This window comes from Lissotriton helveticus, chromosome 6 (assembly GCF_964261635.1).
Source record: "Lissotriton helveticus chromosome 6, aLisHel1.1, whole genome shotgun sequence".
Taxonomy (NCBI): Eukaryota; Metazoa; Chordata; class Amphibia; order Caudata; family Salamandridae; genus Lissotriton; species Lissotriton helveticus.
Window position 1 is genome coordinate 1,494,945,234 of NC_136067.1, and position 25,886 is coordinate 1,494,971,119.

Here is a 25,886-nt window from a genome sequence, read left to right on the forward strand (position 1 = left end):
GTACCTCTGGTTCCTAGTAAGTGGCCAGCATTACCAGTGCATAGTGCTGAAGTCACACCTTCAACCCCTCCAGATTCAACGCTTCTTGTAGGCGGTACTCCACTCTATCACTGGGAAAGCTTATTCTAGACCAACACGGGTTCAAGTCTTCCAATTGTTGCTAACCCCTTTTCAGCTGGATCGCCAAGCAATGGTCAGAGCGGTGATGCGCCTCATCAACGTGATGGCCTTGCCATAGTTCCCCATGCCAGGTTATACCTGCGCCCATTGCAGGAGTGCCTAGCTGGATAGTTGTCACAAGCATAGGGTCACTGGGAAGATCTAGGTTTGATCTGGGGCCTCTCCACTACTCTCTGCAGTGGTGGAACAGCAACAACTTGCCAGCACTTTCTCAACCGCTGTTCCGCAAGTGATCCTCACAATGGGCACTTCCCTCACACAGTGAGGTCGGAGGGTGCACTTGCAGAATTCGGGGTATGTGGGCACACTAATAACAGGGTCTCCACATCAACTACCTGAAATTGCTAGCCATCCAGCTAGGACTCAAGTTGTTCCTCTGTTCCATTCAGCACAAAGTCATGCTCATTCACACAGGCAACATGACTGCCAAGTTCTACCTATAGAAGCAGGGTGGCACTCACTCTCAGCAGTTTTCTGCTCTAACTCAGGGCATTTGTTTGTGGGCAGTCCATCAATGAGGCCATCTACTAGTAGAGTACCTACTGGGAGCGGACAGTGACATTGCTGCATCCTGATAAGCAGATTTGCAAAAAGTCCATGAATAGGAACTCAGCCTGCAAGTCCTATTCCTGTACTGCCGTTGTTGAGGGTTCCCCAAAGTGGCCTTTTGACCACTGCCGGAAACGCTAAATGCCCAGTTTTCTCCTCCAGGTACCCACAGTACATGGGCAGTACACTATGGATGTACTGATCAGGAATCTTTACCTCTCCAACTGATTCCGTTTGTGATTCAGAGGCTTCGGCAAATATAAAAAAACTAAATTGCCAAAGCTACATCTGCTTGCAAAAACGTCAGCATTGGCAAAACGAGTAGCTCGATGGTTTGCTAGTCAAGGCCAGATCTTTTGGCTAATATTCCTTTAACTTTTAAACATTTCAGTGCTGCATATCTGAGCCTAAGAACGCACCCTTTCTTTTTGGATCCTAGCTGTTCCAACTGCTTAGTTTCCTTTGAAATAAAAGGCATTGACAAATAAAATTGGCTTTTCTGATGTAGACAAACTTTCCCCAGAATCATCCTAGGAGTATCTCTACATGTGTCATACATGTTTGGAAAGTTTCTCCAGCAATAGCTTTCCAGCAACACAAAGTGGTGTCATGTGGCTTCAGCTGTGACTTCAACAGCTTAGTATATATTTGCAAATTGATGCACCTGTGTCGGCTCCTGCTTTTCTGTGCCATAGTGTGGGAACTTGCGCTCTCTGTGGTTTACCAATGAAATTCCTTTCGTATTTTGACAGCAAATAAGTCAAGCGACTACTAAGGTTTCAGGGCTCAACCCTGTCACTGAAAATGTTCTCCTCAGACCCACATGAAATCTTCATGTAGTGTTTGGTATAAGTACAGAATGTTGTAGCCTACGACTTCTGTTCCTTGATGAACCTGAAAGCCGTAATGGGGCAGAGGCCAAGCTATTTTTGGCCAGAGCCCTACACCAACTGAAGCATTACCATTTGCTTTCAGGTAAGTATTGTGATAGGGTATGTTCTCAAAAAGACCTTCCCACAAAATTTTCATCCGAAGGAGAAATTCTTTTCTTCCTTGAAGGAACAGTCACTGCCCCAGGACAGTGTGACGTCTCAGTTGTATAGTCTGTCAGACAAACGTTTGTTTACTGGTTGCTTGTTGCAGGAGTTATACAGAACTGAAAGACCATTGTGGTGGTATAGAAATTTGTTTGCTTTGAGAAACAGTCTTTCTTCTGTTGGATGTATAAACAGGAGGTGCGTTGCACTATTGGCAAAGCCCAGAGGTGAAGCTTTTTTATGAGGCACACCCTCAAGCAGTTTACTAGAAGAGTAGGAACACTGACATTGTATACTACCAGCAGGGAAGGAGCACTGAGATAGATCTCGACTTGCAGCTCAGATTTTGGTGAAGGGCCGCATAGTAAGCATTTGCCAGCTGAACAGTGCCACTGGTTGCTAGTTAAGCGCTGTCAATTTTTAGTATATGGACAGTGGCGTCTCTAGGATTGAATGAATTTAGAGTTAATGGTGCCACTGAGGTTAATGTTGTGTGTATCATCCACAGCTACTTATCAGGGAGCTTATTTAATGCTTTCGGGAAAATTATCTGGTTAATTGTCCCTTTCCATACCACAAAAAGAATGCACAGATTTCCAACTTCAGTTGAACTGAAAAATTAGTTCTTGTCTTAGTAGCTGTAGCAAATGCAGTCTAGTTAATTCCTTGTTTAATAACTGTTACATTTAAGATGGACTCCAAAACCGAAACAAGAATGTTTTTATTGGGTGAATTAATACTCAATGAATGTTTTCCTTGTGTAATATGGCTTTCTCGAAGTTAACTGTGAATATGTTTAAATAAAAATCTGATTCATTGTCTTGCTTAAATCTAGATGGTTTTTGTTTCGTTGGGTGCACCCAGAAGGGAGCGTAAAGGTGAAGGTGTACAGCTCCCTGCTTCCTGCCTACCTCCGCCTCAGAAAGACAACATTCCAATGCTTTTACTTCTTCAGGAGCCTCATCTCACCACACTGTTTGAACTGTTAGAGATGCTTGCATCATTTAAACCTCCTTCCGCATTAGCAGTCATGGAGGATAGTGAGGTGAGCACAACTGATAAAATCTTTATTTTTATACATACATCATAACTTTTTTGCATAAACTAATTGAAAATGTTTTGCATGTGGTTCCAGATTGCTTTCTTAATTCATTATGTATGTGTTTTTCATTCAGTTGCTTATTCAGGACATAAGCCAGAAGCACCCTGAGTTTCCTGGGCCTCCTGCTACACTGCAGCATATTGAATCCTTCATGGAGACAATGCTGCTGATTTTCTGGTGTGCTCCTTGGTCCCTTTGAGGTGTTTTTGTGCCTCAAAGAACCACAGGGGCCCCACTCTGATTACCACCAGGTAAACGGTAATCTGCTCCATCTGACCTCCTTGGGACCCACTTCTGGCCTTGTACTGACATGGACACAGACTTTCACTCAGGCTGCAGGATTTGCTCTGGTCTCTTCCACATCATCGCTGGTGTCAATGCCACATACCCTGTAAGAGGATCTAGTACTGATATTGATATTGGATACTGAACCAGCTACTGCTCTGTCTCGACCGATGCTGCAGCATGAGATTACAAAAGCACAACTGCCCTACCTAATCCCAGCTTCTGACCTGTACCTCTACCAGGGTGTTCATATCAGCAGAAGCTTTATTATCTTCATGGCTTCAATTCAGATTAAGGGACATGCCAGGACTACAGATAATGGGGATGGCTTCCCGCACCCCCACCATGCAGTAGATGCCTTTTACATGGATTTGAAAGAGGCCAGTAGCCTTGACACCGCTTCTGAAGCAGGGCTTGATTTGCTACTTTTCCACCTATGGAAGAAAGTGCCTTGTTTGCCATTGTGGTCCAAAGGGAAGATGCAGTCTGGATTTGCAGCTGCCCTCTGTCGAGACAACAACAAACATTCCAACAGAACTTTTTCAGCCTGGGCCAGTTACCTCTGAGTCTTTGCTCAATTTTAATCAGGTCCTCACTGATACCTTGATGGTCAATTCCCATTTCCTGTGCAGCGGTAGATTGGCAGGTGGCCAAGAGACACAGGCCGGCTCCCGTTGATTCTTATTTTCTTGCCGTGCATCCAACTCCCAAGAGCCCAGTGGTTCAAGCCTCAGGAAAATAAAGTGAATCCCAAATCATTTCCCACAATTCCTCCAGATAGGGAGTCTGAGAGAACTGAGACCTTTGACAAGTGTATGTTCCACTAGTCTGCCATTGCGATCAGTTAATGCTGCTTGTTTGCTAGGCGTTAAATACTTGCCATGAGGAATATGGCCAGCAAGATCTTGCCGGTGGTTCCCGAAGATTTTAAGGTCTCTTTGGCTCAAACTGTTCATGATGGACAAATTGCAACCAAATATGTTATCTATGCTGGTCTAGATACTACTGATTGCCAGTTGGCACCAGTGTTGTACTTTTAGACACGCATGCAGGCGCTCCATTAGATTTTCCAGCAATGTGCAGACTCTCTGATGGAGCCCTGTAAAGAAAGTAGAGCCACAGGTCACTCCTTTAGTGTGTTGACCCCTGCCAGGCAGTTTCCACTCCTATTCAAAAACTTCAGTGGCTGTTACAGCTGACCGGTATGTAGGCAAAGCCAGCCTTCTAAACCCTTGCAGTAGTTAACCAGACCTTTCGAGGGCCTGGACAAGCGTATGGCAGGCAGAGTGCTTGCCAGCAGGGGCAACTGCCCTCCCATATTTTTTTCCTTGCTGCAACATCCAAAAAACCAGTTCAGTAAGATGGAAATCCATTACGTCCGACAGGTGGGTCTTACAGATCGTTTCACATGGCTATGCTCTGGGTTTTTTTTTTTTGCGCCCTGCCAAATATTTCCCCCTACATCAGAGTGACTTTCAGAAGAGCACCTTCCTGCTGAAGGAAGTGCGAAAGGGTCCCTTGGAGGAGATACTGGACTCAGAAGGAGGAGAGGGTTGCTAATCTCTCTGTTTTCTTGTGCCAAAGATGACTGGATTCTCAGACCTATTTTTGACCTCTGGCCCTTAAATTCTTTCCTATGGATGGGCAGATTTAGAAATCTTATGCTAGCCCAGATCCTGTCTGCCCTTGACCCGGGCAACTGGATAGTGTTTTTTGACATGCTTTGTGTTTCTTCATATTCCTGTCCTTCAGTAAAACAGACGTTATCTGCTGTTCAAGGTGTAGACCAGGGTCATGTTAAGTTTGCGATGCTTCGCTTCGGCCTCACTAGTGCCCCTCAGGTATTCACGAAAGTCATGTTGGTAGTCACTGCTGCCCTTTGGAGGTGGGGATTCCAGTTTTCCCCTACCTCAATAGCTGGCTGGTAAATACAGGCTTGCCACTGTTAGTCGTAGACCACCTCCAGATGATTGCAACCCTCCTGACTACATTGGGTCAAATCTGCACCCGAGTTCTTCCCTGAGGCTTCCATTCATTGGAGATATCATGGGCACAGCGACTTCAGGACATTCTGGCTATGATTCCGATGTTTTAGTCTCGATCCTGGGCCTGGGTGAGATCAACTCTCAGACATCTTGATCTGTTCATGGTCTCTTAGTCTTCTGCATCCTCCTGGTCAGCTTTACCATGTGGCTCTGCAATTAATTTGTCCCAGCATCAAATAAATCTGGCAGAAGTCATCCAGATATCGAAGGAGACCGCTCATGATCTGCAGTGGTAGCTGCTCGAACCCAATTGGTCCAGCAGAAGGTCCATCTCCTTTCCTCACGTAGTGGTGATACCTCCCGTTGGTCTGCGGAGGTCATCTGGGGGAGGTGGAGATCAGAGGACTATGGTCTCAGGCAGAACCAGCTCCCTAGCAGGATGCTGGAGTTACGGGCCTTTTGTCAGGCTCTGAAGGCCTTCCTTTCAACCATGAAGGGGAGAGTGGCGCCGGTTTCCAAGGATAACACCAGTACCATGTGTTTTTGCAAAAAGCAGAGTGGAATAGGGTGCCCAGTCACGAGCCAAGCTCTTCTGCTCCTCAGAGGTCGGTTGGAGCGCCAGAGCATTTTCCTGGTTATGAACCACCTGGCAGGGCCCCTGAAGGCCACAGTGTTACTGAAGTTAAGAAACTTGTAAGTTTTGTCTGCCATTACAAAGACCCATAGACATCGCACATGGACTTTTCTTATATGGTAAATTTCAAACTAACTGCCACTTCTTTTAAATCTATTTTTTTTTACCAGAAATGGTTTTATCCTGCCTGGTTCCTAGACACTATTGTAAATCTGTTTTCCCCAAATAGCTTTGCCGAAGAACTGGGCTTAACTGTTCAAATAAGGCAGGCTATGATGTTGCTTAGAATCCTGCCCCTGATACCTGAAAAACATTCTCTTTTTGAAGGTAGCAGATAATATGGATTTGCAGATTGACACAAAAAGTTAAACTTCTTAATTGAGCTTGCCCATTTAAGACCAGCTTTTTAATCACTATCACATCAGCAAGATGGGTGCGCAAATTGCAAGCATTGAGCATACACTCAGGTCAATGCATTACTCTTTCCACTTTCTATCCTATTGGTCTGCTATGCATTGGCCAAAAAGCAGTCTCCAGAAGAACTCAATCAATCACATGTCTTGGAACGCGTGACTACTCACTTGTGAGGGTCTCAAGGTGGGGTGGGGGTGAGGGTAGCTGTTTGTCTGATGGGCCGCTGTGGTGCAACCTGAGAGTCAGTGTTGGAGAGTAGGATCTACTTCCTATGGTTACCCCCACTTTTTGCTGTGTTTCACCTGTTTTTCGACTTGAGTCTGTGTGTGGCCCTGCTAATCCGGATCACAGCCTAGCTGTTCTCTCTTTAAATTGATACCATGTACTTTAGGTACATACCAGATTGGTTACTGGGCTACCCTTGTGAGACCCTGTATATGGTACCATAGGTAACCAGGGCATAGATACCCCAGAGGCCTACCAGGGGCTGAAGCATGTATTATGCCACCCCTGGGAAGCCTTCCAAAATGGCACCACAGGTCTGCACTTGCAGCCTGGGTAAAATGGTGTAAGCACCCCTTATTGAGAGATATATATATCTATATATCTATATCTATATCTATATATATATATATCTATAAGTCACTCCTATGGCAGGCCTTAACAATCCTGAAGGCAGAGTGCTTAGTTTTGTGTAAGAGGGTGCCCTGCATGAGCTGAGCCCCTCTGCAGCTTTCGGAAATATCTCCTTATAGCTGTTCTATGATATAGCCATACCATATACTCTTAAGTGCATTATAATCCTCGCGGTTAATCCTAACTTTGGTTTGGCTTTATCAAAACATGTCGTGTTTGGTGTCAAATGCTTCTTATGGTCACCCCCACTTTTTGCTGTGATTCTCTGGTTTTCCGACTTTAGTCTGGCTGTGGCCCTGCTAATCAGAATCACAGCCTAGCTGTTCTCTCTCTAAATTTATACCATGTACTTTAGGTACATACCAGATTGGTTACTGGGCTACCCTTGTGAGTCCCTGTATATGGTACCTTAGGTACCCAGGGCCTACCAGGGGCTGGAGCATGTATTATGCCACCCCTGGGAACCCTTCCAAAATGGCACCACAGGTCTGCACTTGCAGCCTGGGTAAGGTGGTGTAAGCACCCCTTACTGAGATATAGTATACCTATATCTGCCTATATATATATAGACACATATTAACCTAACTCCTATGCCAGGCCTTAACAATCCTGAAGGCAGAGTGCTTGGTTTTGTGTGAGAGGGTGCCCTAGCATGAGCTGAGCCACTCTGCAGCTTTTGGAAATATCTCCTTATAGCTGTTCTTTGATATAGCCATACCATTTACTCTTAAGGGCATTATAATCCTCGCGGTTAATGCTAACTTTGGTTTGGCTTTATCAAAACATGTCGTGTTTGGTGTCAAACGCTTTGGAATACTACCCCCCCCCCACCAGTTCTGGCGGCGGGGGTGGCATTCCATCCTTCTAGAGGGAGAAGACATGTACACACTGGTATACCCGGTTTAAGTTAAACAGAGCCATAGCATCACAAAATGGATGCTGCTGCCACAGACACGAGTCTGACCTCCTGCTGCTAGACGAAACTCCGGCAGGGGAGGCCTGGACAATAGGTTTCCTGTCCAGGGAGGTGGTAGCACCTCCCCAGACAGGCTTTAGTGTATTGGGGCAGGGTGGGTTGTATTCAGTGAATGCTTTTCAGACACTGCCTGGGGCACACAAGGTGCTCCATGCATTTCCCAGTTCAAACCGGTTGCTGGGGCACTCAGCCCCAGCTCTGGCGCAAAACTGGGCAAAGGGGGAGGGGTGTAACCACCCCCTCCCCAGGTCCTCCCGTAGGTGGGACCCTAGAGTTAGTCCAACCCATAAACTTAGTATAAGTATAGGAACCCAGTCCCTAGGACTTGAGATTACCGTGGGCGAAACTCTGCAACCTATATCTTGGACCTTCGACATTCCATATTGACTAGAAGATGGAAGAAATCTCCCTTGAGGTTAAGGAGTGACCTCCCTGTTCAGACAGCCACCAAAGAAGCATCTTGCCGGTCTGCATTTTCGAGGCTCCCGCCGGATCCCGAAGAATCTGCGACACAGGACACGGACTTCCAGACATCTTCGAGGCTGACACGAGTCCCCAACAAAGCTGAGACCTGTAGCTGGCACGAGAGACGTGGGACAGGAACTCCTGGACATTCTGCAATTTTGCAACTGCACCTACTTCCCGAAGTTGTGCATTGGGGCACTGGAAGCCCCTGCCCTGAGCACCTTTTACACCAAAGCTGAGGCCTACACTCCACGAGTGTTCCTTGGGCCCGCTCTTTGCATTTCTGCTCGAGGCTCCTTCGCGACCTCTAGTCCGTTGGCTAGTGGGTACCCATGAAGGACAATCCTTTGTTTCTTGAGCTTTCCTGGTTGCTCCAGACGTGCTCTGACTCCTCTCCAAAGAGTGGGTCCCTCAGACCTTGCTGAGCCAATCTTGTCATCTTGCGTGGGTTGCTGTTGCCAAGGCTTGTTGGGTTCAATCCGAATTTCGATGCTGCAGCACTCAACATCCTTCCTGGAACGGCTCTAATCCAGCTCCTGGTCATCGTCAACGCTTCCTGGTCCTCGTGGCTGAAGAGTCAAGCTTCACCTACTTCACTTGAAAGCTCCCGACATCGGCTGGCATCTGGTCACTGGCTAGTGTCCCAGACTGTCACTTCTGCTTTCAGGTTCTTCACATCTCCGATCCACCCTTGGATCCACCCGGACACTTTTCCTCTAGTCGCCTGCAGCACTTCTTCGCAGCTCTCCATTGGAATCGACGACGAAACCCGACACCAAAAGATGCACCCGGCTTCCATGGGTGAAGTAACACGAGTACTCCGGTGCTCCAGTGGGTCTTGACTCTCGAAGTGTCTAAGTCTGAAAGGGTTCCATTGTAGTTCTAACTTGTTCGTTCTCCATAGAAAGTGATTCGCGGCTGTGTTTAGACAATGCACACGTCCCCCGTGGGTCTCCTGCATCCCTACCATGGGTGGTTCTTGGTTGCCCCAGTTGTTCTACAGGCCCTAGGTCTGACTTCTATCCCTCACATGGTTCTTATACCACTATTTTAGTATATGGTTTGTGAGGCCCGTAGGGAAAAACATATACTGTGCAACTTATCTTATGCTAATTAAGTTCCTTGTATTGCACTTTTACCTCTAGCCTCATAAAGAGACCAGAGGGGTTGTGTTTAGAATACATACATATATATTTGAGATATACCTTGTGTGGTGTACTTTCATTTGATCATTCAAGAGATTATAGATTGGTAAAACAAGCTGCTTAACATTCCTTTGAAGACTTAGCCTGGAGGCTGCTCTCCACAGCTACCATTATGATAGCTTTCTGTAAGGTTGACTTTAAACCTACCATCAATAAAGGTCGTTTGGACTGGTGCAAGGTGCCCACTAGAATAGTGGACATCATATGCCAGGCCAACTTCTCACAGCCAGGTCTTGAGGTCCTTCCTGAAGTGAGGCAGTGACGGTGATTGCCTGAGATTGAGAGGTAATGTGTTCCAGGTCTTTGCTGCGAGGTTGTAGAAGGATCTTCCTCTGGCTTTGGTCTTGCAGATATGTGAATCGGTAGCCTGGTCCAGTTGGGCGCAGCTGAGGTCTCTGGTGGGTGCATGCAACGCGAGGTGGTGGTTGAGGTATGCAGGTGCCGCATCATGTAGGGCTTTGTGGGCTTGTGTGTGGAACTTGTAGTTGATTCTTTTGTTGACTGGGAGCCAGTGGAGGTCTCTCAGATGGCTGGTGATGTGGCTGCAGTGGGAGATGTTGAGGAAGAACTGAGAGCCCATTCCACCTTGCCCAAGGCGGCCACCACTAAGTTGGCACGTGGAAAGTGCCTGTCCTTTATGTCTTCCAGGCTTTAAAGTTGTACACGTTTGCACAGCACTAGAATCTTGGCAGCCAGGTCCTACGGAAGTGGCATTTCATCCATTTGGGCCTGCAGGACGTTTTGGTTTTCACCCACTACACAGACTTTCCACCTTTTGGAGTTAATGCTTTGGTATCTGTTCTGAAGATGAGTAATCTGTATAGAAGTATCCATCAGAAGAGCAACCTACCTTCGTAATGCTCTTTCTGGTGGATAATCTAACTTCAGATTCCTCACTGCCCTAATATCTCCCCCCTCCACCTTCCTTTGGCATCTTCTCTTTTTTACCATTTAAAAAGGTCCCTAATTAGACATTTGCATACTGGTATCTCCAATTGTTTTATGGCCTCCATCCAAGGGTGCACAAAGAGTTCAGCATGAAACTGATGTTGCTTCTCAAGTGTGATTCTAATATGCTGATCGGCCTTGCACTATTATTGGCTTAAAGGCGGATAGCCATTAGTTGGTTGGGGACAATGATGCCACTGAATTCTTTGTGGTTGCAGGATTTGCTAGAATCTGGTGTTGCGGATAAGATGCACCTTGCCCTTACAGACAAGGGTGCATGGATGCGATCATGATGTGGGGGCTCCTCCTTAATAATTTTCAAGACTAGGATGAATCTAGCTCGGAAGATAAAGTGTGAAGTTTGGACCCGCAATGCCTATGTATTCCTGATGGGACAGCTGTAGGAAGGTAGATCCCTGACTATGGTTGCCCCAAACTTTTTGCCTGGTGTTTTGCTGGTTTTCTGACTTAGTTGACCTGGGACCCTGCTATTCAGGGCCCCAGGCCTACTGCTCTCTCTGTAAAATGGATTCCATGTACCTTAGGTACATATCTAAATTGGATACTGAGTCACCTTATCAGTCCCTGTACAGTGTACCTTAGGTACCCAGGGCATAGGTGTACCCAGGGCCTACCAGGGGCTGCAGCATGTATTATGCCACCCCTGGCTGGCCATCCAAATCTGACACAACTGGCTGCTTGACAGCTGGGGCAAGGTGGTGTAATCACCCTTTGCTTTAGATATAGTATACCTATATCTAACCCTAAAATGGACACACAGATCTCCTATCAGTCACTCCTATGGCAGGCCTTAACAATCCTGAAGGCAGAGTGCTTGGAATCGTGTGAGATGGTGCTCTGGCATGAGCTGAGCCTGTCTGCGGCTTTCGGGATCTATCCCTTAGCCGTTTCCATGATATCGCATACCATATACTCTTAAGTGCATTATAATCCTCGCGGTTATATGCCAACTCTGGTATCGCTTTATCAAAACATGTCGAGTAAGGTGTCATACGAATTGGAATACTAACCCCTCGCCAATTCTGGCGACGGGGTTAGCATTCCACCCTTCTAGAGGGACACGACATGTATGTAACCCCTAACCCTGGTTAAAGTCCAACAGAGCCTCAGCTCCACAAAATGGATGCTGCCACCGAGACACAAGTCTGCCCTCCTGCTGCTGGGAGTCCTCCCAGAGCAGGAGATAAGGACAAAGGGTTTCCTGCCAGGGGCGGTGCCAGCACCGTCCCAGACAGGGTTTTGTGTATTCCAGGTAGGCAGGGCTACAGAGGAAGGTGACTGCAAGTGGCACCCCGGTGCTCACTGTGCATAGGCCGGCTGAAACCAGTTCCAGGGGCACTCCAGCCCCTGGCCTGGGGAAAGCCCGCCAAAGGAGAGGGGTGTAACCACCCCCCTCCTGGTCCCACCCATAGGGCAGGACTTAGTCGCGTGCCAGCCCCCTTTTCCCAGATAAAGGTAGGAGCAGGCCCCCTTCCAAATCAGATCATCTTTGGAATCAAGATACCACTTTCCACGAAAGGACTTCACGATTTCTTCCTCAAGATTCTCCCTTGTGACTAAGGAGTAGTCACCCTGCATCCGCAGGCACCATCTAAGAACACTGCGGTCTGCTGCACGTCCTTCCTCCGGAATCCGACTGCCCAGCTCGACGAGACCCGGCTTCCCTGGCACCTCTGACCTCTACCCACCTCTACAGCACAGCTGAGAACCGTGGGTGCGACGAGACCTCGAGGGACCGGCCATCGCCAAGACTGCACGACTTCTGCACAGCAAGCCCACCGAGTAATTTCCTGGTGAGTGCTTTGGGGTCCGAGAAGCCCCCACCCTGAGCAGCTCCAACACCGAAGAGCAGCCCCCCAGCATCTCCACGATCGGCGTGGGGCCCTTCTGCTTTTTGCTGCTCACCGCGTTGTTTGGCTACTAGCCGCTGGCTTGTGGCCTTCCGAACGACGCCCGACGACAACACTGCTGCTGGTCTGGTTGCTCCAGACTGGCCCTTGCTTCCCTCCATCGGAGAAGTACCCTGGACCCTCCTGGTCCGGCTAAGACGCCATTTTAGGTCCACCGTGTGGGCCTTGCATTTGCCAAGACTTGTTGCCCAATCCTGGGTCCAGCGACGTCGACAGCAAGAACCTTCGTGGGACAGCTCGCACCTCCATCCTGGTCGCCGACAACGCCTCCTGGTCCGAGAGACTGCAGAGCCCAGCAGCGCCCACTCACCTGACTGCGGTGACTTCGCCCGGTGCCATCCTGGTGCCCACTTAATCACTGGCTAGTGATTCAAGAACTTGGTCCCCTCTGCTTTCAGGTTTCCTTCTTCCTTGATCCAGGCTTGGATCCATCGAACTTTCCTTCACTGGTCGCCTGCCAGCAACTTCCTTCTTCCAGGCTCCTGGTCCGGCAACGAGATTCCCGACGTCTTTTCAGACCTATGCAGCTGCAGCCCCTGGGCTAGGTAACTTCGGCACTTCGGTGTCCCAGCATAGCCTCACTATCCAAGGGTCAGGATCCACTGTCGTTTTCTCCCTACCAGGTCGGGTTCGCCCGTGAACACTAACTTTGCCTTTACTAGCTTCCATAGACTTTGTCCCGCATCCCGCGTGAGAGTGCACACTCTGCACCCGAGTTCCCTAGGCCTCCTGCTAGTAATCTAAAGGTTCAGTAGTCCAGTCCTAGCGATCCCAAAGCCTCTGAGAATCGTTACTTACCTGCTAGTAATTCGCATTCCACTTTTAGAGTATATGGTTTTTCGTGCCCCTCGGGCATTTGTGTATAACGTGCTAACTTAAGTATTTTCATAAGAGTTTTGTTGTGTGCTTAGCACCCTGTCCTCATAAAGAGTACAGGGTTGTTGTGATTCTAATAAATACATTGTTTATTTTCATAACACTTGTGTGGTGTCCTTTCACTGGGTGTTCAAGGGGTAATGTGATGGTAAAACAGCTGGCTTAACACGCCCTCTAGAGTCTTAGCCTTAGACTGCTCGTATCCATGCTACTAGGATAGCTGGTCTATAAGGTTGACTTACAACCAATCATCAATAAGGGTTGTTTGGACTGATATATAGTGATCACTAGAATAGTGAACACTGCACACCAGGCCAACTTCTCACAACAGCCAAGTAAGATATTGATGCATCATGTAATATATATACCTGGCTTGATGTCTTGCAACTGTTGCAATACTGTCCCCCTCTTGGCCATTTCTCGACTGTTACTGTTCTGCCATGTATGATATGTCCTACTGAAGTGCCTTAATACGTGACAGTAATATTCTTGCATATATATGTTTTCGACCATGCACTGCTTGTTTCGTTGTATTCCTTTGTTAAAATCAATAAAACAAAGTTTTAAAAAAAAATGCGGATTGGCTTTGTCACTTCTGGGGCAGAATGAGGCCAACATACAGTCGTATGATGCAACCTTGGGGCACATGCCAGAATTGCTATGAAAAGTTGCCGGATCCAGTCTGGTGCCTGGGGAAATATTCTAGAGGTGAGGAATCTGTGGTAGAGAATCCACCAAAAAGAGCATTATCGAAATTAAGAAATGTTTTTTTCATTCTGTTAATTTGTGTCTCATCTGGTGCAAGTATGTAATGTTAAAACATAAAGCAGTTGTTTAAGATTTATAGGAATCTTCCGATGTTCCTTTTTATTTTACAGCTTGCAAGATGTGAAGAACTCCATCTTCATGCAGAAAACCTATCCAGACGTGTCTGGGAGCTGCTAATGCTCCTTCCCACATGCCCCAACATGTTACATGCATTCCAAAATATTTCAGAAGAACAGGTGAGCCAGTGTATTTCAAGTACTTTAATACATGAGAACAATATTAAAGCATGATGATTATGCAGTTCTTTTTTTATATATTGCACCTTTCAAATATCTATTCTTTTCTAGAAATCTAAAATGAGATTCTAATAGGGCGCATGTAGTTGCTTTTAACCAGTGTTCTTCCTAGGTAGTCCTTTAAGTAAGCAGCTAACTTAATACTGCTTATATGCTATAAGCTCATTATCAAAGTTTTGCATGACAGAATCATCTTTGCAATTAAGAGTAGAAACACATTTTCATAATGGATTCTCTTTTCTGTGGGACATTTTGTTAGAAATTGTCTCTCTCCAGTGACAGATGTTGCTATACACCTTCTTTGGTCCATGACCCCAGAGGCAGTGAGATAGTAGACATTCATCTGGCACTGCACAGCCTCTTGATGTCAATTACAGTTTTTTGTTACCACCAGACACGGGGTTCACTGCTGCTGAGTTTGTTAGTCACTTTTTAACAGAATTTGTCAATTTTTTTTATGGCTTGCTCACCTCCAAATTCTTTGGACTTGAAGACGGTGAATGACTTTTGATGCTGGGTCCGAGTCTCTGTGGTATCTCTATAGTGACGAGAAAGCAAACTGCACACAGTTGATGGACGGGATGCAGAACAAATGAAAATATTCACCCCCTGTCAAGAGATCTGTGGCTCTGTATATACTAGACCAAAGTAAGGTACAGTGTACACAGAGTCCACAGTCCCCAGAGGTTTGGCAGAGTCCAAAGTTAGATATAACCTTACTCTCTAAAGTGGTAGCTTGGTCGAGCAGTAAGGCAGTATCAGAGGACAGTGTAAAGCATTTGTTGTACACACTCAGTCATGAAATGGTCTCACACACTCAAGAACTGAACTCTAGGCCAATTGTTTGTATAAAAATATTTAGTTGTTTTATTTTAGAACCAACAATAGGTATCAAAATATACTTTCTCAGAATGAGATACTTTAGTTAAATACTTTTCAAATAGGCAATAGACTTTTGAATACAATAGCTACAGTTGTTGCAATAGGCAACACAATTTCAAACACAATATAACATTGAGCTCAATGGGAATTTCTATTTAAATGCAATTAGTAGCTTTATAGATTTATTTTCTAACCACAGGACTGGATCCTAGATTCAGTCCTGGGACATCTCCTGTAAACAATTGAGTAAAAGCGTTTTGGTTACAATTTTTTTAACAAAAATATTTTTATTTGCTTTTGTAAAGTGCATAAACATAACAGGCATGTCACATATAACCATCTATCATACCCGATCTCCCATCCACCCTCCTCCCGCCAACCCACATTCCCTGTATCCTCACAACTGAACTATATACTACTCTCTCATAACTCTGTAAAGTGCATCGTTTTGGTTACAGTTGTTATTTTTAAGGAATATTATTGTATTTTAAAAGGTGACACTGAGAAACTTTTTCACATAGAATCACCAATGTTATCCTATGGGAGGAAATTCACTTAGCAGGTAAGTAATGTTAGCGTTACTTTTTCTTACTCCTTGATTGATCCTGGATCCAGCACTGGTGTATCTCCTGTAAACAATCGAAAGAATGTGTTTAAGTAATACAGGCGATTTTTAAGGAATATTTGTAGTTTTAGAAATTGGACACAGAAGTTTTTCTGGTGAAAACCAGACAATGGTTTCCTATGGAGGACAATTGGGTTAACAGTAAATCACGGTTATAGTTACTTTTAAGGTTCAGTGCTGGGCTGACAGATACAGCACTGGGATCTCTCCTGATAACAAGTGAGTAAATCGGAATTCATTGTCCGGCTGATTTTAGATGAATATTTAAAGTTTCAAAACTCCATGTGAAATCAGTCAATGTTACCCTACGGAAGAAAACCCAGGAGTTGGGCACAGGGGGCCGTGGGGTGCCGGGTGCAGGGGTGTCTTTGGATGTCGGGAAATCTTACCCTCAGCTGGTTGCGGTTGGTGGGGTCCCTTGTTGTGAGGCTGCAGGCGTCGTCAGGATAGTCAAGGAGGGTCTTGGGCACTGGATTCCGGGTCACAGTCGCCGGGGGGGACGTCCTCGTGGTCTTTGTCAACTCAGGCACAGGCCGGGTCGGCGGGTGCAGAGTGTGCTGGATTCGCGGTTCCTGGCTGGCACCAGGGGTGTTGCTGTTTGAGCAGAACCACTGCTCATGGGAGTCCCAGTCTTTTAGATGAGCAACGCATGCAGGTCCTCCGGGGTTTTCGAAGATGCTGTCCGCAGGAGACACCGGTGTTTAGCAGGACCAGGTTCAAGGATCAACAGGCCTGTAGGGAATCTGGGACCAAGTCAGTTGGTGTTGTCCTCTTGTTAGCATCTTCACGGCAGGTTTTCTTGTTGCTTGTTCGTCTTCTTGTTTCAAATCGGGATCTGAGGAAGGAAGGTTCAGGGTGCCCCTAAATACTACATTTAGGGGCGTTACAGGTAGGGCAAGGGCAGAGACCAATGGGCCCCTGTCCTGGGGTGAGTACACCCCCTATCCAACTCCTCTCCTGTGGGAGGGGGGCAGGGGCCTAGCTCTGATTTGGCAGGGCTCCCCATCAAGAGTGCTTCACCTCGCCTCTCCCACCTGAGGGGTGGTTTGGCACACCCCCTTTCCTCACCTAGGGTTTCCTGCCTGTTTTCCCGCCAGAGTGGGGGTCAGAACCGGTGGGGGCCAGTTGCTGAGTACAGCAATTGGCCTGGGGAAGCTCACAAAAGGCGGCAGGCCTTTGAAGCTTCCCCTGCCCATCCTGGGGGAGGAGGCTTGGCACCTCGTCCCAGGATGTGCATTGTTTCAGGCCCCCGAGACCGGCAAGCTCTCGACCCAGGGGTCCAGAAACATGTCTGGTGGTGGCAGCCACGGTATCCACGCAGTCAGGACACTGGGAGTTAGTTAGGTTTCAGGGGGCATCTCTAAGACGCCCTCTGTAGTGCATTTGGCATTAAATCCCACACTGGCATCAGTGTGGGTTTAATGTGCTGAGAAGTTTGATATCAAACTTTTCAGTGCAGCCATCATGGTGCTGTGGAGTTCGTAATGACAACCTCCCAGAACCATATACTCTTAATGGCATCACTGCACTTACAGTGCCCAGGAATGGCCCTGGGTACTGTAGGGGCAAAGGCCTCATGCACCTGTGCCCACACCACTGGCATAGTGCACCCAGCTAGAGGGATGACTGATGTATGTCAGGGCAGTGTGTTTGTGGGCATGGCACACAGGGATGTGTGCCATGTCGACTCTTTGATTAGTTCTGGACCAGGACACTCAGCCTGCAAAGGCAGTGTGAGTGTCAGGGTGCAGGGCCCGAAGGGTTGCACAATAAGTGCTGCAGCCCTTAGGGCTCTTCTCTGGTCACAATGCCCTGGGTACCTAGGGTACCATTTACCGGGGACCGACATGTGGCCAGAGATGCCAATTGGGTTTGGTTTCAATACAGTTTTTAGGGAAGGAACACAGGCCCCTGGGCACCTGATTGGCAGGAGCCCAGGCACACTCAGTCAAAGCACATCAGCAATTCAGCAAAAAGTGGGGGCATACCATGCAAGAAAGATGGCACTTTCTCACACCTGGCCATATGCAAATCAGTCTTGACCCTGTGCCTCATGGGAACATTCCAGCCCAAACTGCAAAGCCAGATCCTCCCTGGACCAGAAACAAAAATCCTAGGACCGGTTTTGGGGTTTCACCCCTCATCACCAGGATAGCCTGAATCCAGTGGTACAGTGAACCAGAACCCAAGTCTGGGCATACTTAGCGCACTTAGGGCGAGAAAGCAAAAGGCACTTAGTTGATGGACGGAATGCAGAACAAAACAAAACATTCAACCCCATTCGAGAGATTTGGGTTAAATCCATCATTATTTTGCTCACCATGCCACCCCAGTTTAGACCTGACCATATGCAAATTAGTCTTCACCCTGTGCCTCATGGTAACAGTCCAGCCCATACTGCCAAGCCAGGTCTTCCCTGAACCGGAAACAATCATCCTGGGAATGGTTTCGGGGTAACACCACACATCAGCCAGCATAGTTTGATGGAGGACAGAGGACCACCTCTCCTTGCTCAGTCAGGAAGTGTTGACTCTCTTTGTCAAGGGAACTATAGAGCGGGCTCCAGCATCAGAAGTAGCCCATGGTTGATATTCCTGCTACTTTCTAGTTCCCTAGAAGGACCAAGATCTTCCTATTCTAGACCTGCTCCTCCTAAACCTCTTCCTCATAAAGGAGAAATTGAAGATGCTCGTGCCACTCTTGTCTGCCCTAGGTCAAGAAGGGTGGATGGTTAGTTTTAGACCTACAGCACTCCTATTTCTACATTCTCGTCTTGCCTGCCCTCAGACGTTACCAACGGTTCATTGTGGGCCAAGAGCACTTCCGGTTTGCCATGCTCCCTTCCGTTATTACCAATGCCCCTCAGGTGTCAAGAAAGGTGATGGTGGTGTTCGCAGCTCACCTGCGTATGCCAGACTTTCCAGTCTTTCCCTACCTCAACAATTTGTTGTTGAAGGTAGGCTCACCATAGGAAGTTGTCTCACTTCCAGACTATGCTGAAACATTGACGGCGACAGCATCTTCAACCAAGGACCTTACCCTGACTCCGTTATCGACCGCGACGATACCATCCCCGATGACAAAGATTAGCTCGTCAACCACTTCACCGTCGGCGGCTGTGTCTACGGCAGCCCTGTTACGAAGACTCCTTATGTCTCACCATCGACATTACCGTCTGCCCTGTCGACAGAAGGAAAAAACATTTTGATCTCGCCATCAAAACTAGCGATTCAGGTTCTTTCAAAAATATCACCTTGCCTTCTGGATTTTCATGAATCAGAGGATTAAGGCTTATTTGGACGTGCATTCAGTCCTTCCCAATTGAATGTCAAATGTCAAGAATCTGAGGAGGAGGATGATGGGACAATAATCCATCTCTTTACTTACAGGGGGAGACTGCTAGAGATCCTTCCTCCTTTCATCGCGTGGACTACTTCCAGGAGCATTAAACTTAAAGAAGCAGGAGGGATAACACCCTCGACTACCGGAACCATCTATTGTTGTCCCTATATCCCTAGTCAAGGACTTGCGTTTTATGATCAATGACTATTATAAGCTGTTTCCGGATGCCAACTCTGCTCAGCAGCCTCCACCTCCACAAGAGGTTCCTATCACTAGCCCTGCTCCTCTGGGTACTCCAAGATGCCTTAAAGAGAGACTAATACCACTGGCTATTTCATTTCCAGACGATATGCAAGATAGTGATGATCAGGAAATGGAGGAGAGTGAGCTGCATGCAGATCCCGATCCTCTGGATGAATAGTTGCCCTAATGTTACAGTCTCCTACCCCGCCAGTTGCTGATTCGCCACCTGCACATATTGGAGGTTTCCACAATCTTTTAGAGTGGGCCTAAACCCCCTGTAGGAAAGTAGGATCTTTCTTCTATAGTTGCCGTCACCTTTTGCCTGTCAGTGTGTTTCAACTGTAGTTCACTGGGATCCTGCTAACCAGGACCACAGTGACAGTGCTCCTTCCTCTAAAGTCTCTGGCAAGTACTTTGTACACCCCACAATTGGCATACTTGGGTACCATTTTAAGTCCTTAGTATATGGTATTGAGGTTACCAGAGCATTGGTACAAGGAGGGGTATGCTATGGGCTGGAACACATAATATTCCACCCATGGGAACCCATGCAAACTATGTCTGCAGAGTTTCCCTTGCAGTCTGTGTGAAATGATGCTTGCACCTTTCACTTTGGATATAAGGTTTCCCTTATATCCTGGTGTAGGAACGTGCCCCTTTTTGCATGGTTACTCTCCATGTGCAAGGGGTACCTGCTAATCAGGTTCCCATTGCCTGTGTTCTTTCCCAAAACTGTACCTTTGTTTCCAAAAATGGCACACCTCTGGCCCACATAAAAGTTCCTTGTAAAAGGAACCAGTGGTACCAAGTGCCATGTGACCAAAGAGGGTCTCTAAGGGCTGCAGCATATTTTGTGCCACCCTCAGAGACCATCACAAAACACATACATACAGCCATTGCAGACTGTGTGTTTTGCTGCAGCTAAAATTAAACGGTCAACTTGGCACACATCCCTGTGTGCCATGCCCACCAACAACCGCCTGTGTCATAGTTAAGTTACCCTTTTATCAGGCCTCATACCCCTAAGGCAGGATGCACTATACCACGTGCAAGGGCATAGCTGCATGAGCAATATTCCTACAGTGTCTAAACACATTCTTGGACATTGTAAGTGCAGTGAAGCCATACTGAGTACACAGGCTGTGGGTTTGTCATTATGAACTCCACATCTCCATGATGGCTTTACTGAATGCTAAGAAGTTTGGTATCAAACCTCTCAGCATAATAAACCCCTGAAAAACGACCAACTCCCTAGTGTAAGGATGACTGGTCTGCACCAGCTTACCACACATGTTAATGACTTCCTGAGCTGGTAGTCCTTGTGCTCTCGTGGGTCAGGAACAATGCCTACTTGGGGTAGAGGTTTTACCTACCCCCAAACAGAGAGAGTATTGAGGGCCATGAGCCTCAAAGGTTCCTGCCCTTTGTTATGCTAGCAAGGTCCTCTCCAGCTAGTGAAGATGCCCACCCGCCCCCCTGACCAAGCCACACTTTTGGCTGCAAGGTTGGTAGGAAAATTAGTAGTCATGAAAGGTGTTTCCCCTCCAACCAGGTCCACCACTAATATGCCTTGAGCTGAACTGATCCCCTCCTTAGAAAATCCTCCATGTTGGATGGAGGTATGTTAGCTAATCAGTTTGGGGTTGTGCCCTCCTCAAAGGGAGGGAGCATACAAAGAGTGTAGTTACCCGAAAAGTAAGTAGCCTATTGGCCGCTACCTGACGGTACCTGTAACACCCCTAAATTCAGTATTGAGGGGCACCCCTGAACCTTGATCCTCAAACTCCTGTGACCTAAGCAGGATGAAGAAGATGCCCTGTTGCCGAGCCTGAAGAAGACTGCTGATTTCTACCCAGCCCTTCCGGCCCGTCTCTACCTTGAAAGACTGCAAGAAGACAACGCCTGTCCTGCAGCCAGCGACCACCAGAAATCCAAGGAGAACTGCCTGCTCTTCAACAAAGACCAGGTCTCCTGAGTACAGCAACCTTGTCCACAAGAAATCAATTTCAAGGACCTGGATCCAGCTTGGACGGCAATGCTTGCCCACTCTGCACCCTCCAGTGAAGTCTCCCCAGCGATCCTTACCTCGAAACCATTGGTGGCTGACCTCTCCTGGGCTCCACGAAGAACCTGCAATCTGATCACGATGTGTCCCTCTAACCGCGACCTGCTCCGGTAAAGAAATTCCGATTTCCAAAGGCACCCCTGCACCCCCAGCCCCCTGACTTTGGGGAGCCAAGCTGACGGAGACCAGGCGTCCACTGACACCTCTACTTACCTGCCCAGCTGTTGGTCACCTTGGTCCAGTGTCCTGGCCCGTGCCTGCAACCTCTTTGTGCGACTCAGATTCCCGATTTGCACCCTGCATCATGCCTCCCGTGTGCCGCTGGTGGTGTATGGTTGGTGGTGCGTTGTCCCCAAAAGGTTGCCTGAACCCCCAGAATCTGTGCCCTGAAACCAGCACCACTGTGGGTGTCCCAGTCCCCATTGACTAACATTGGTCCCAATGACCGCTGCACCCGGCCACCTCCATGCCACTGGTGGTGCAGTACCTACCTTGATATGACCCTTGCCCAGTGTTGGTCTAAACCCCCTAAGACTGGATGTGTAAGTTGAGTTCATACCTGTAAATGTGCATAACTGTTTCCTCCCATAGGATTGCATTGCATTTCTTAACATTACACTAAGTGTCTGTTGCAACTGCTAAGTTACTTTTACTGTTTATCGATACCACTAAGTATTTTCAGTACCACTGTGAAATATTCTCATTGCTTTTACATATGACATTCCTACTGTACTTGTAAGTATTGCTAATTTGAAAACTGATACTTACCTGCAACTGAGTTCTCCTTGGTTCAAAAATAAAAGTAACAAAGTAATATCTTACAAACAATTGGTCTTGGATTCAGTCCTTGAGTGTGCGCAACAAATGCTTGACACAGCCCTCTGATAAGCCGTAACTGCTCAACCAAGCTACCACAAAAGAGAGTAAATTATTATCTACTTTAGCCTCTGGGGATCCTCTAGACTCTGTGTATACTATAGCTTACTTTGTTATAGTATATACAAAGCCAGCTTCCTACACCCGTTCACATCACTTTTAACCTATGTCGCCCCTAAGGTAGGCCCTTCAATCCAAGGGCATATTGCATGGTTCTAAGGGTGTGGGTACCCCTGCTCCAGCAGAGGCACCCATACAAACACCAGACTCCATTCTTTGTGCTTTGTAAGTTCAGAACACCGTTATAAGATATGTAGTGGACACTGGCAAGTCGAGAGGTCCACCTACATAATGGCTACCCCAAACCTAGTCATGTTTGGTATTAAACATGTTGGAATCATCCAACTACACCCATTCCAGGGCTAGTTACATGATACCATGTACTGGGGGCTCCTTAGAGGAACCCCCAGTATCTATCGGTGTAGCCTTACAGGGTCTGCCTGCTTACCTGTGGTGCTGCCGACCCTAGACCATGTTCTGCCTCCCTGCTGGTGATCTTCACTCAGGCAAGGGAAGCTGAACAAAAGATTTCCTGCGAAGAAAAGGCGTGATCACATCTCCTTTACAATTAGGTAGGATGGGGGTGCTTCCAAGCGCTACCAGACTGCATTGAAGGGCACATCTGAAAGAAACAAGTTAGTATTAGATTCCTTACCCTAGAATATCCCCAGGCGTCAGACTGGATCCGGAAAATTTGCGTAGCAGTACCCCTGCGCGTCGGTAGGCGTTGTTGGCGCTGGGATGACGTCGTCGGAGTACTTAGACGCTGCCCTTGCGCGCTGACGTCAGGTCTTCTTTTTTCCGCGCCAGCAAGCGCAGGTCCGGAGAAAGTGGTACCCTTTAGTCACTTTTTGACTAAGCTTTTTCGATCCTTTTTGGATCCGTTTTGAGTCTAACGACTCCATCGGTGCCGGTAGGGATGCCTGAGTTCAAGCCCTGTTCCGACTGTAACCGACTGATGTCGATTACCGACCCCCATCGCCGTTGTCTACATTGCCTGGGGCCCGACCACGATGACAAGTCGTGCCCCGACACCACTCGTCGGGCTCCAAGTCCACAGGTAAGAGGCACAAGAAGTCGAAGAGACGACATCGCTCTTCTGACTCCCCCCCCGATGCTCGCGCGATGCGGCCGGGGGTTCGGGTGACAACACCCAAGCGGCTCCACCAGAGCCGCAGGCATTGCGGCCTGCTTCATACCCGCCGGTCCCTGGGCAGAATGCGACGCCGGAGGAGATCGAAGCCCAAGCGGGCCGGGTGCTTCGGCCCCGGCGCCGTCGGGTGCTTCGGCCCCGGCGCCGTCTGCGACTTCGGTCCCGACGCCGCAGGGCCCCACCTGATCCGGGTCGCCGCTGGTCAACCTTACGACACAGCCGGCATCGATCCCTAGGGTGTCACCCCCGGCGCTGTCCTCGGACGACGCTGTCCCTGGTCCAACCCTCGGTCCGGATCCGGCTTCGTAGAGGCGTCGCTCGACGCAGCATTCGGCACCAACCAAAGAGCAATTCTTTGAGGATTTGGGTCCATCCTTTATCCCTGAGTTTCAGGACATGGACGACGAGGGTGACTCTGACGCCCCCCTGGCACGTGAGTGCCAGTCATATGAGGACTTGACACAGGAACTAGGGGAAGCCAGTGGCCTGGATACCTCCCGAGACACTGGTTTTGTCTCCCCTCCTACCGTGGCTACAGAGGAGGGAGCAGCCTATAGTGTGGTGCTGACGAGGGCAGCCAAGGCCTTGGCTCTTGAACTCCCCGTCGCAACAGTGAGGTCCAACATCCTCACAGAGGTCCTTAAACCACAGGTAAGCTCCCCAGAGCCTCTACTGCCGTTTAATGAGGCTCTCACAGACGTCCTGTTGGGCACTTGGTCCAGGCCCGCTACAGGTCCGCCTGTAGATAGGAACGTCGCTAGGAGCCAGCCCCCAGCCAGTCCCCAGCCCCGGGCGACCCTAGTTTCTTGTCCACCCACCCCGCCCCCGAGAGCCTGGTTATCCAGTCCTCCACCTCCCTATCCACATTCCCGACGGCACCACCAGATTGGGAGTCCAAGAGGTATGAAAAATTCGGAAAGGTGGTGTTCTCCTCCCTTAGTTTGGGGTTGCGGTCAGTCAACACTGCGTGCCTCTTGGGCCGTTACACCCACTCTCTGTAGGACACGGTTACGACCGTGCTGCCTGAGTGCCCGGAGGGAGCCTGGGCGAAACTCCCCCAAGCCCTTGCGGAGGGAAGGGACGCAGCGCGGTATTCTATGACATGTGGACTGGATACCACGGACTCGCTAGGAAGAGCGATTTCAACGTCTGTGGCGGTTTGCCGCCATGCCTGGCTGAGGTCGGCCGATGTCCAAAACACCCTTATGGACATGCCATTCGATGGCAGCCACCTCTTCGGTGGCAAGGCAGATCATGCGCTGGAACGCTTTAAGGCGTCCAGGGCTGCGGCCAAGTCCTTGGGCCTGTCGGTCCCGCGCCAGCAATCTTCGGCTCAGCGCTCCTTTCGTGACCACGGAAGGGGCGCCCCCACATGTCCTGCCAGCCACGGGCCGCAGACTAACATCCAGCGCGGTGGCGGACGTGGTAACCGCAGTGGCGGTGCCCGGGGACAACGGTGAGGCCAGTCCACATTCACCCCGCAGCATCCGCCTCAAAGCCCTCCTAGTCCGAGCTTTCAGGCATACGTGACGCCAGTGGGGGGGCAGGGTTCGCCATCACCACCTCCACTGGTGCGACATCACATTGGACAGGTGGGTGCTGCAAATCGTCCGAAGGGGCTACTCCCTCCCCTTCGAGGCGACCCCTCCAGCCATGCCACCGCAGTACCACCGCGTGTCGGGGGATCACTTGAATCTTCTGCGAGAGGAAGTTATGGCCCTCTTGGCCAAGGGGGCCATCAAGCGCGTTCCTGGGCCAAAAGTAGGGTGTGGTTGTTACTCCCACTACTTCCTGGTTCCCAAGAAGGGCAAAGGGGGCCTACGCCCTATCTTGGACCTTCGGAACGTCAACGGTTTCCTCCGGAAGGAGAGGTTCAAGATGCTGACACTGGCTCAGGTCTTAGCTGCCCTGGACCTGGGAGACTGGATGGTAGCGTTGGACTTGCAGGACGCTTATTTCCACATCCCCGTCCTGCCGGCCCACCGGCACTACCTACGGTTCATGGTAGGCCACAAGCACTTTCAGTTTACCGTGCTCCCCTTCGGCCTTACCAGCCCCCCACGGGTGTTCACGAAAGTGATGGCGGTGGTCGCAGCTCATCTGCGCAGGTTAGGGGTTTGTCTTCCCCTACCTTGACAACTGGTTGTTGAAGGCCGGCTCTTCCCAGACAGTCATCAGCCACCTCCAGACTACGGCAGCCGACCTGCACCTGCTGGGGTTCTCCATCAATGTGCCGAAGTCACACCTGTGTCCCTCTCAGAAGCTCCTCTTCATCGTAGCGGTTCTAGACTCGGCGCAGTTTCGGGTTTATCCTCCCGAACAGCGGGTTTGGGATATTCAAGCTCTGATTCCG

At 48.7% G+C, this 25,886-nt stretch overlaps 1 protein-coding gene across 2 annotated transcripts in view; it reads left to right on the top strand.

Annotated features, from left to right (window-relative positions):
• The window catches only part of USP34 (ubiquitin specific peptidase 34), a 2,681,755-nt gene that overhangs the window by 696,621 nt on the left and 1,959,248 nt on the right, over positions 1–25,886 (top strand). For both annotated transcript variants that reach the window (XM_078649291.1, XM_078649292.1), the window contains exons 28-29: positions 2,602–2,811; positions 14,102–14,227. In XM_078649291.1, the coding sequence (XP_078505417.1) occupies positions 2,602–2,811; positions 14,102–14,227 (336 nt within the window). The remainder of the gene's footprint in view (positions 1–2,601; positions 2,812–14,101; positions 14,228–25,886) is intronic.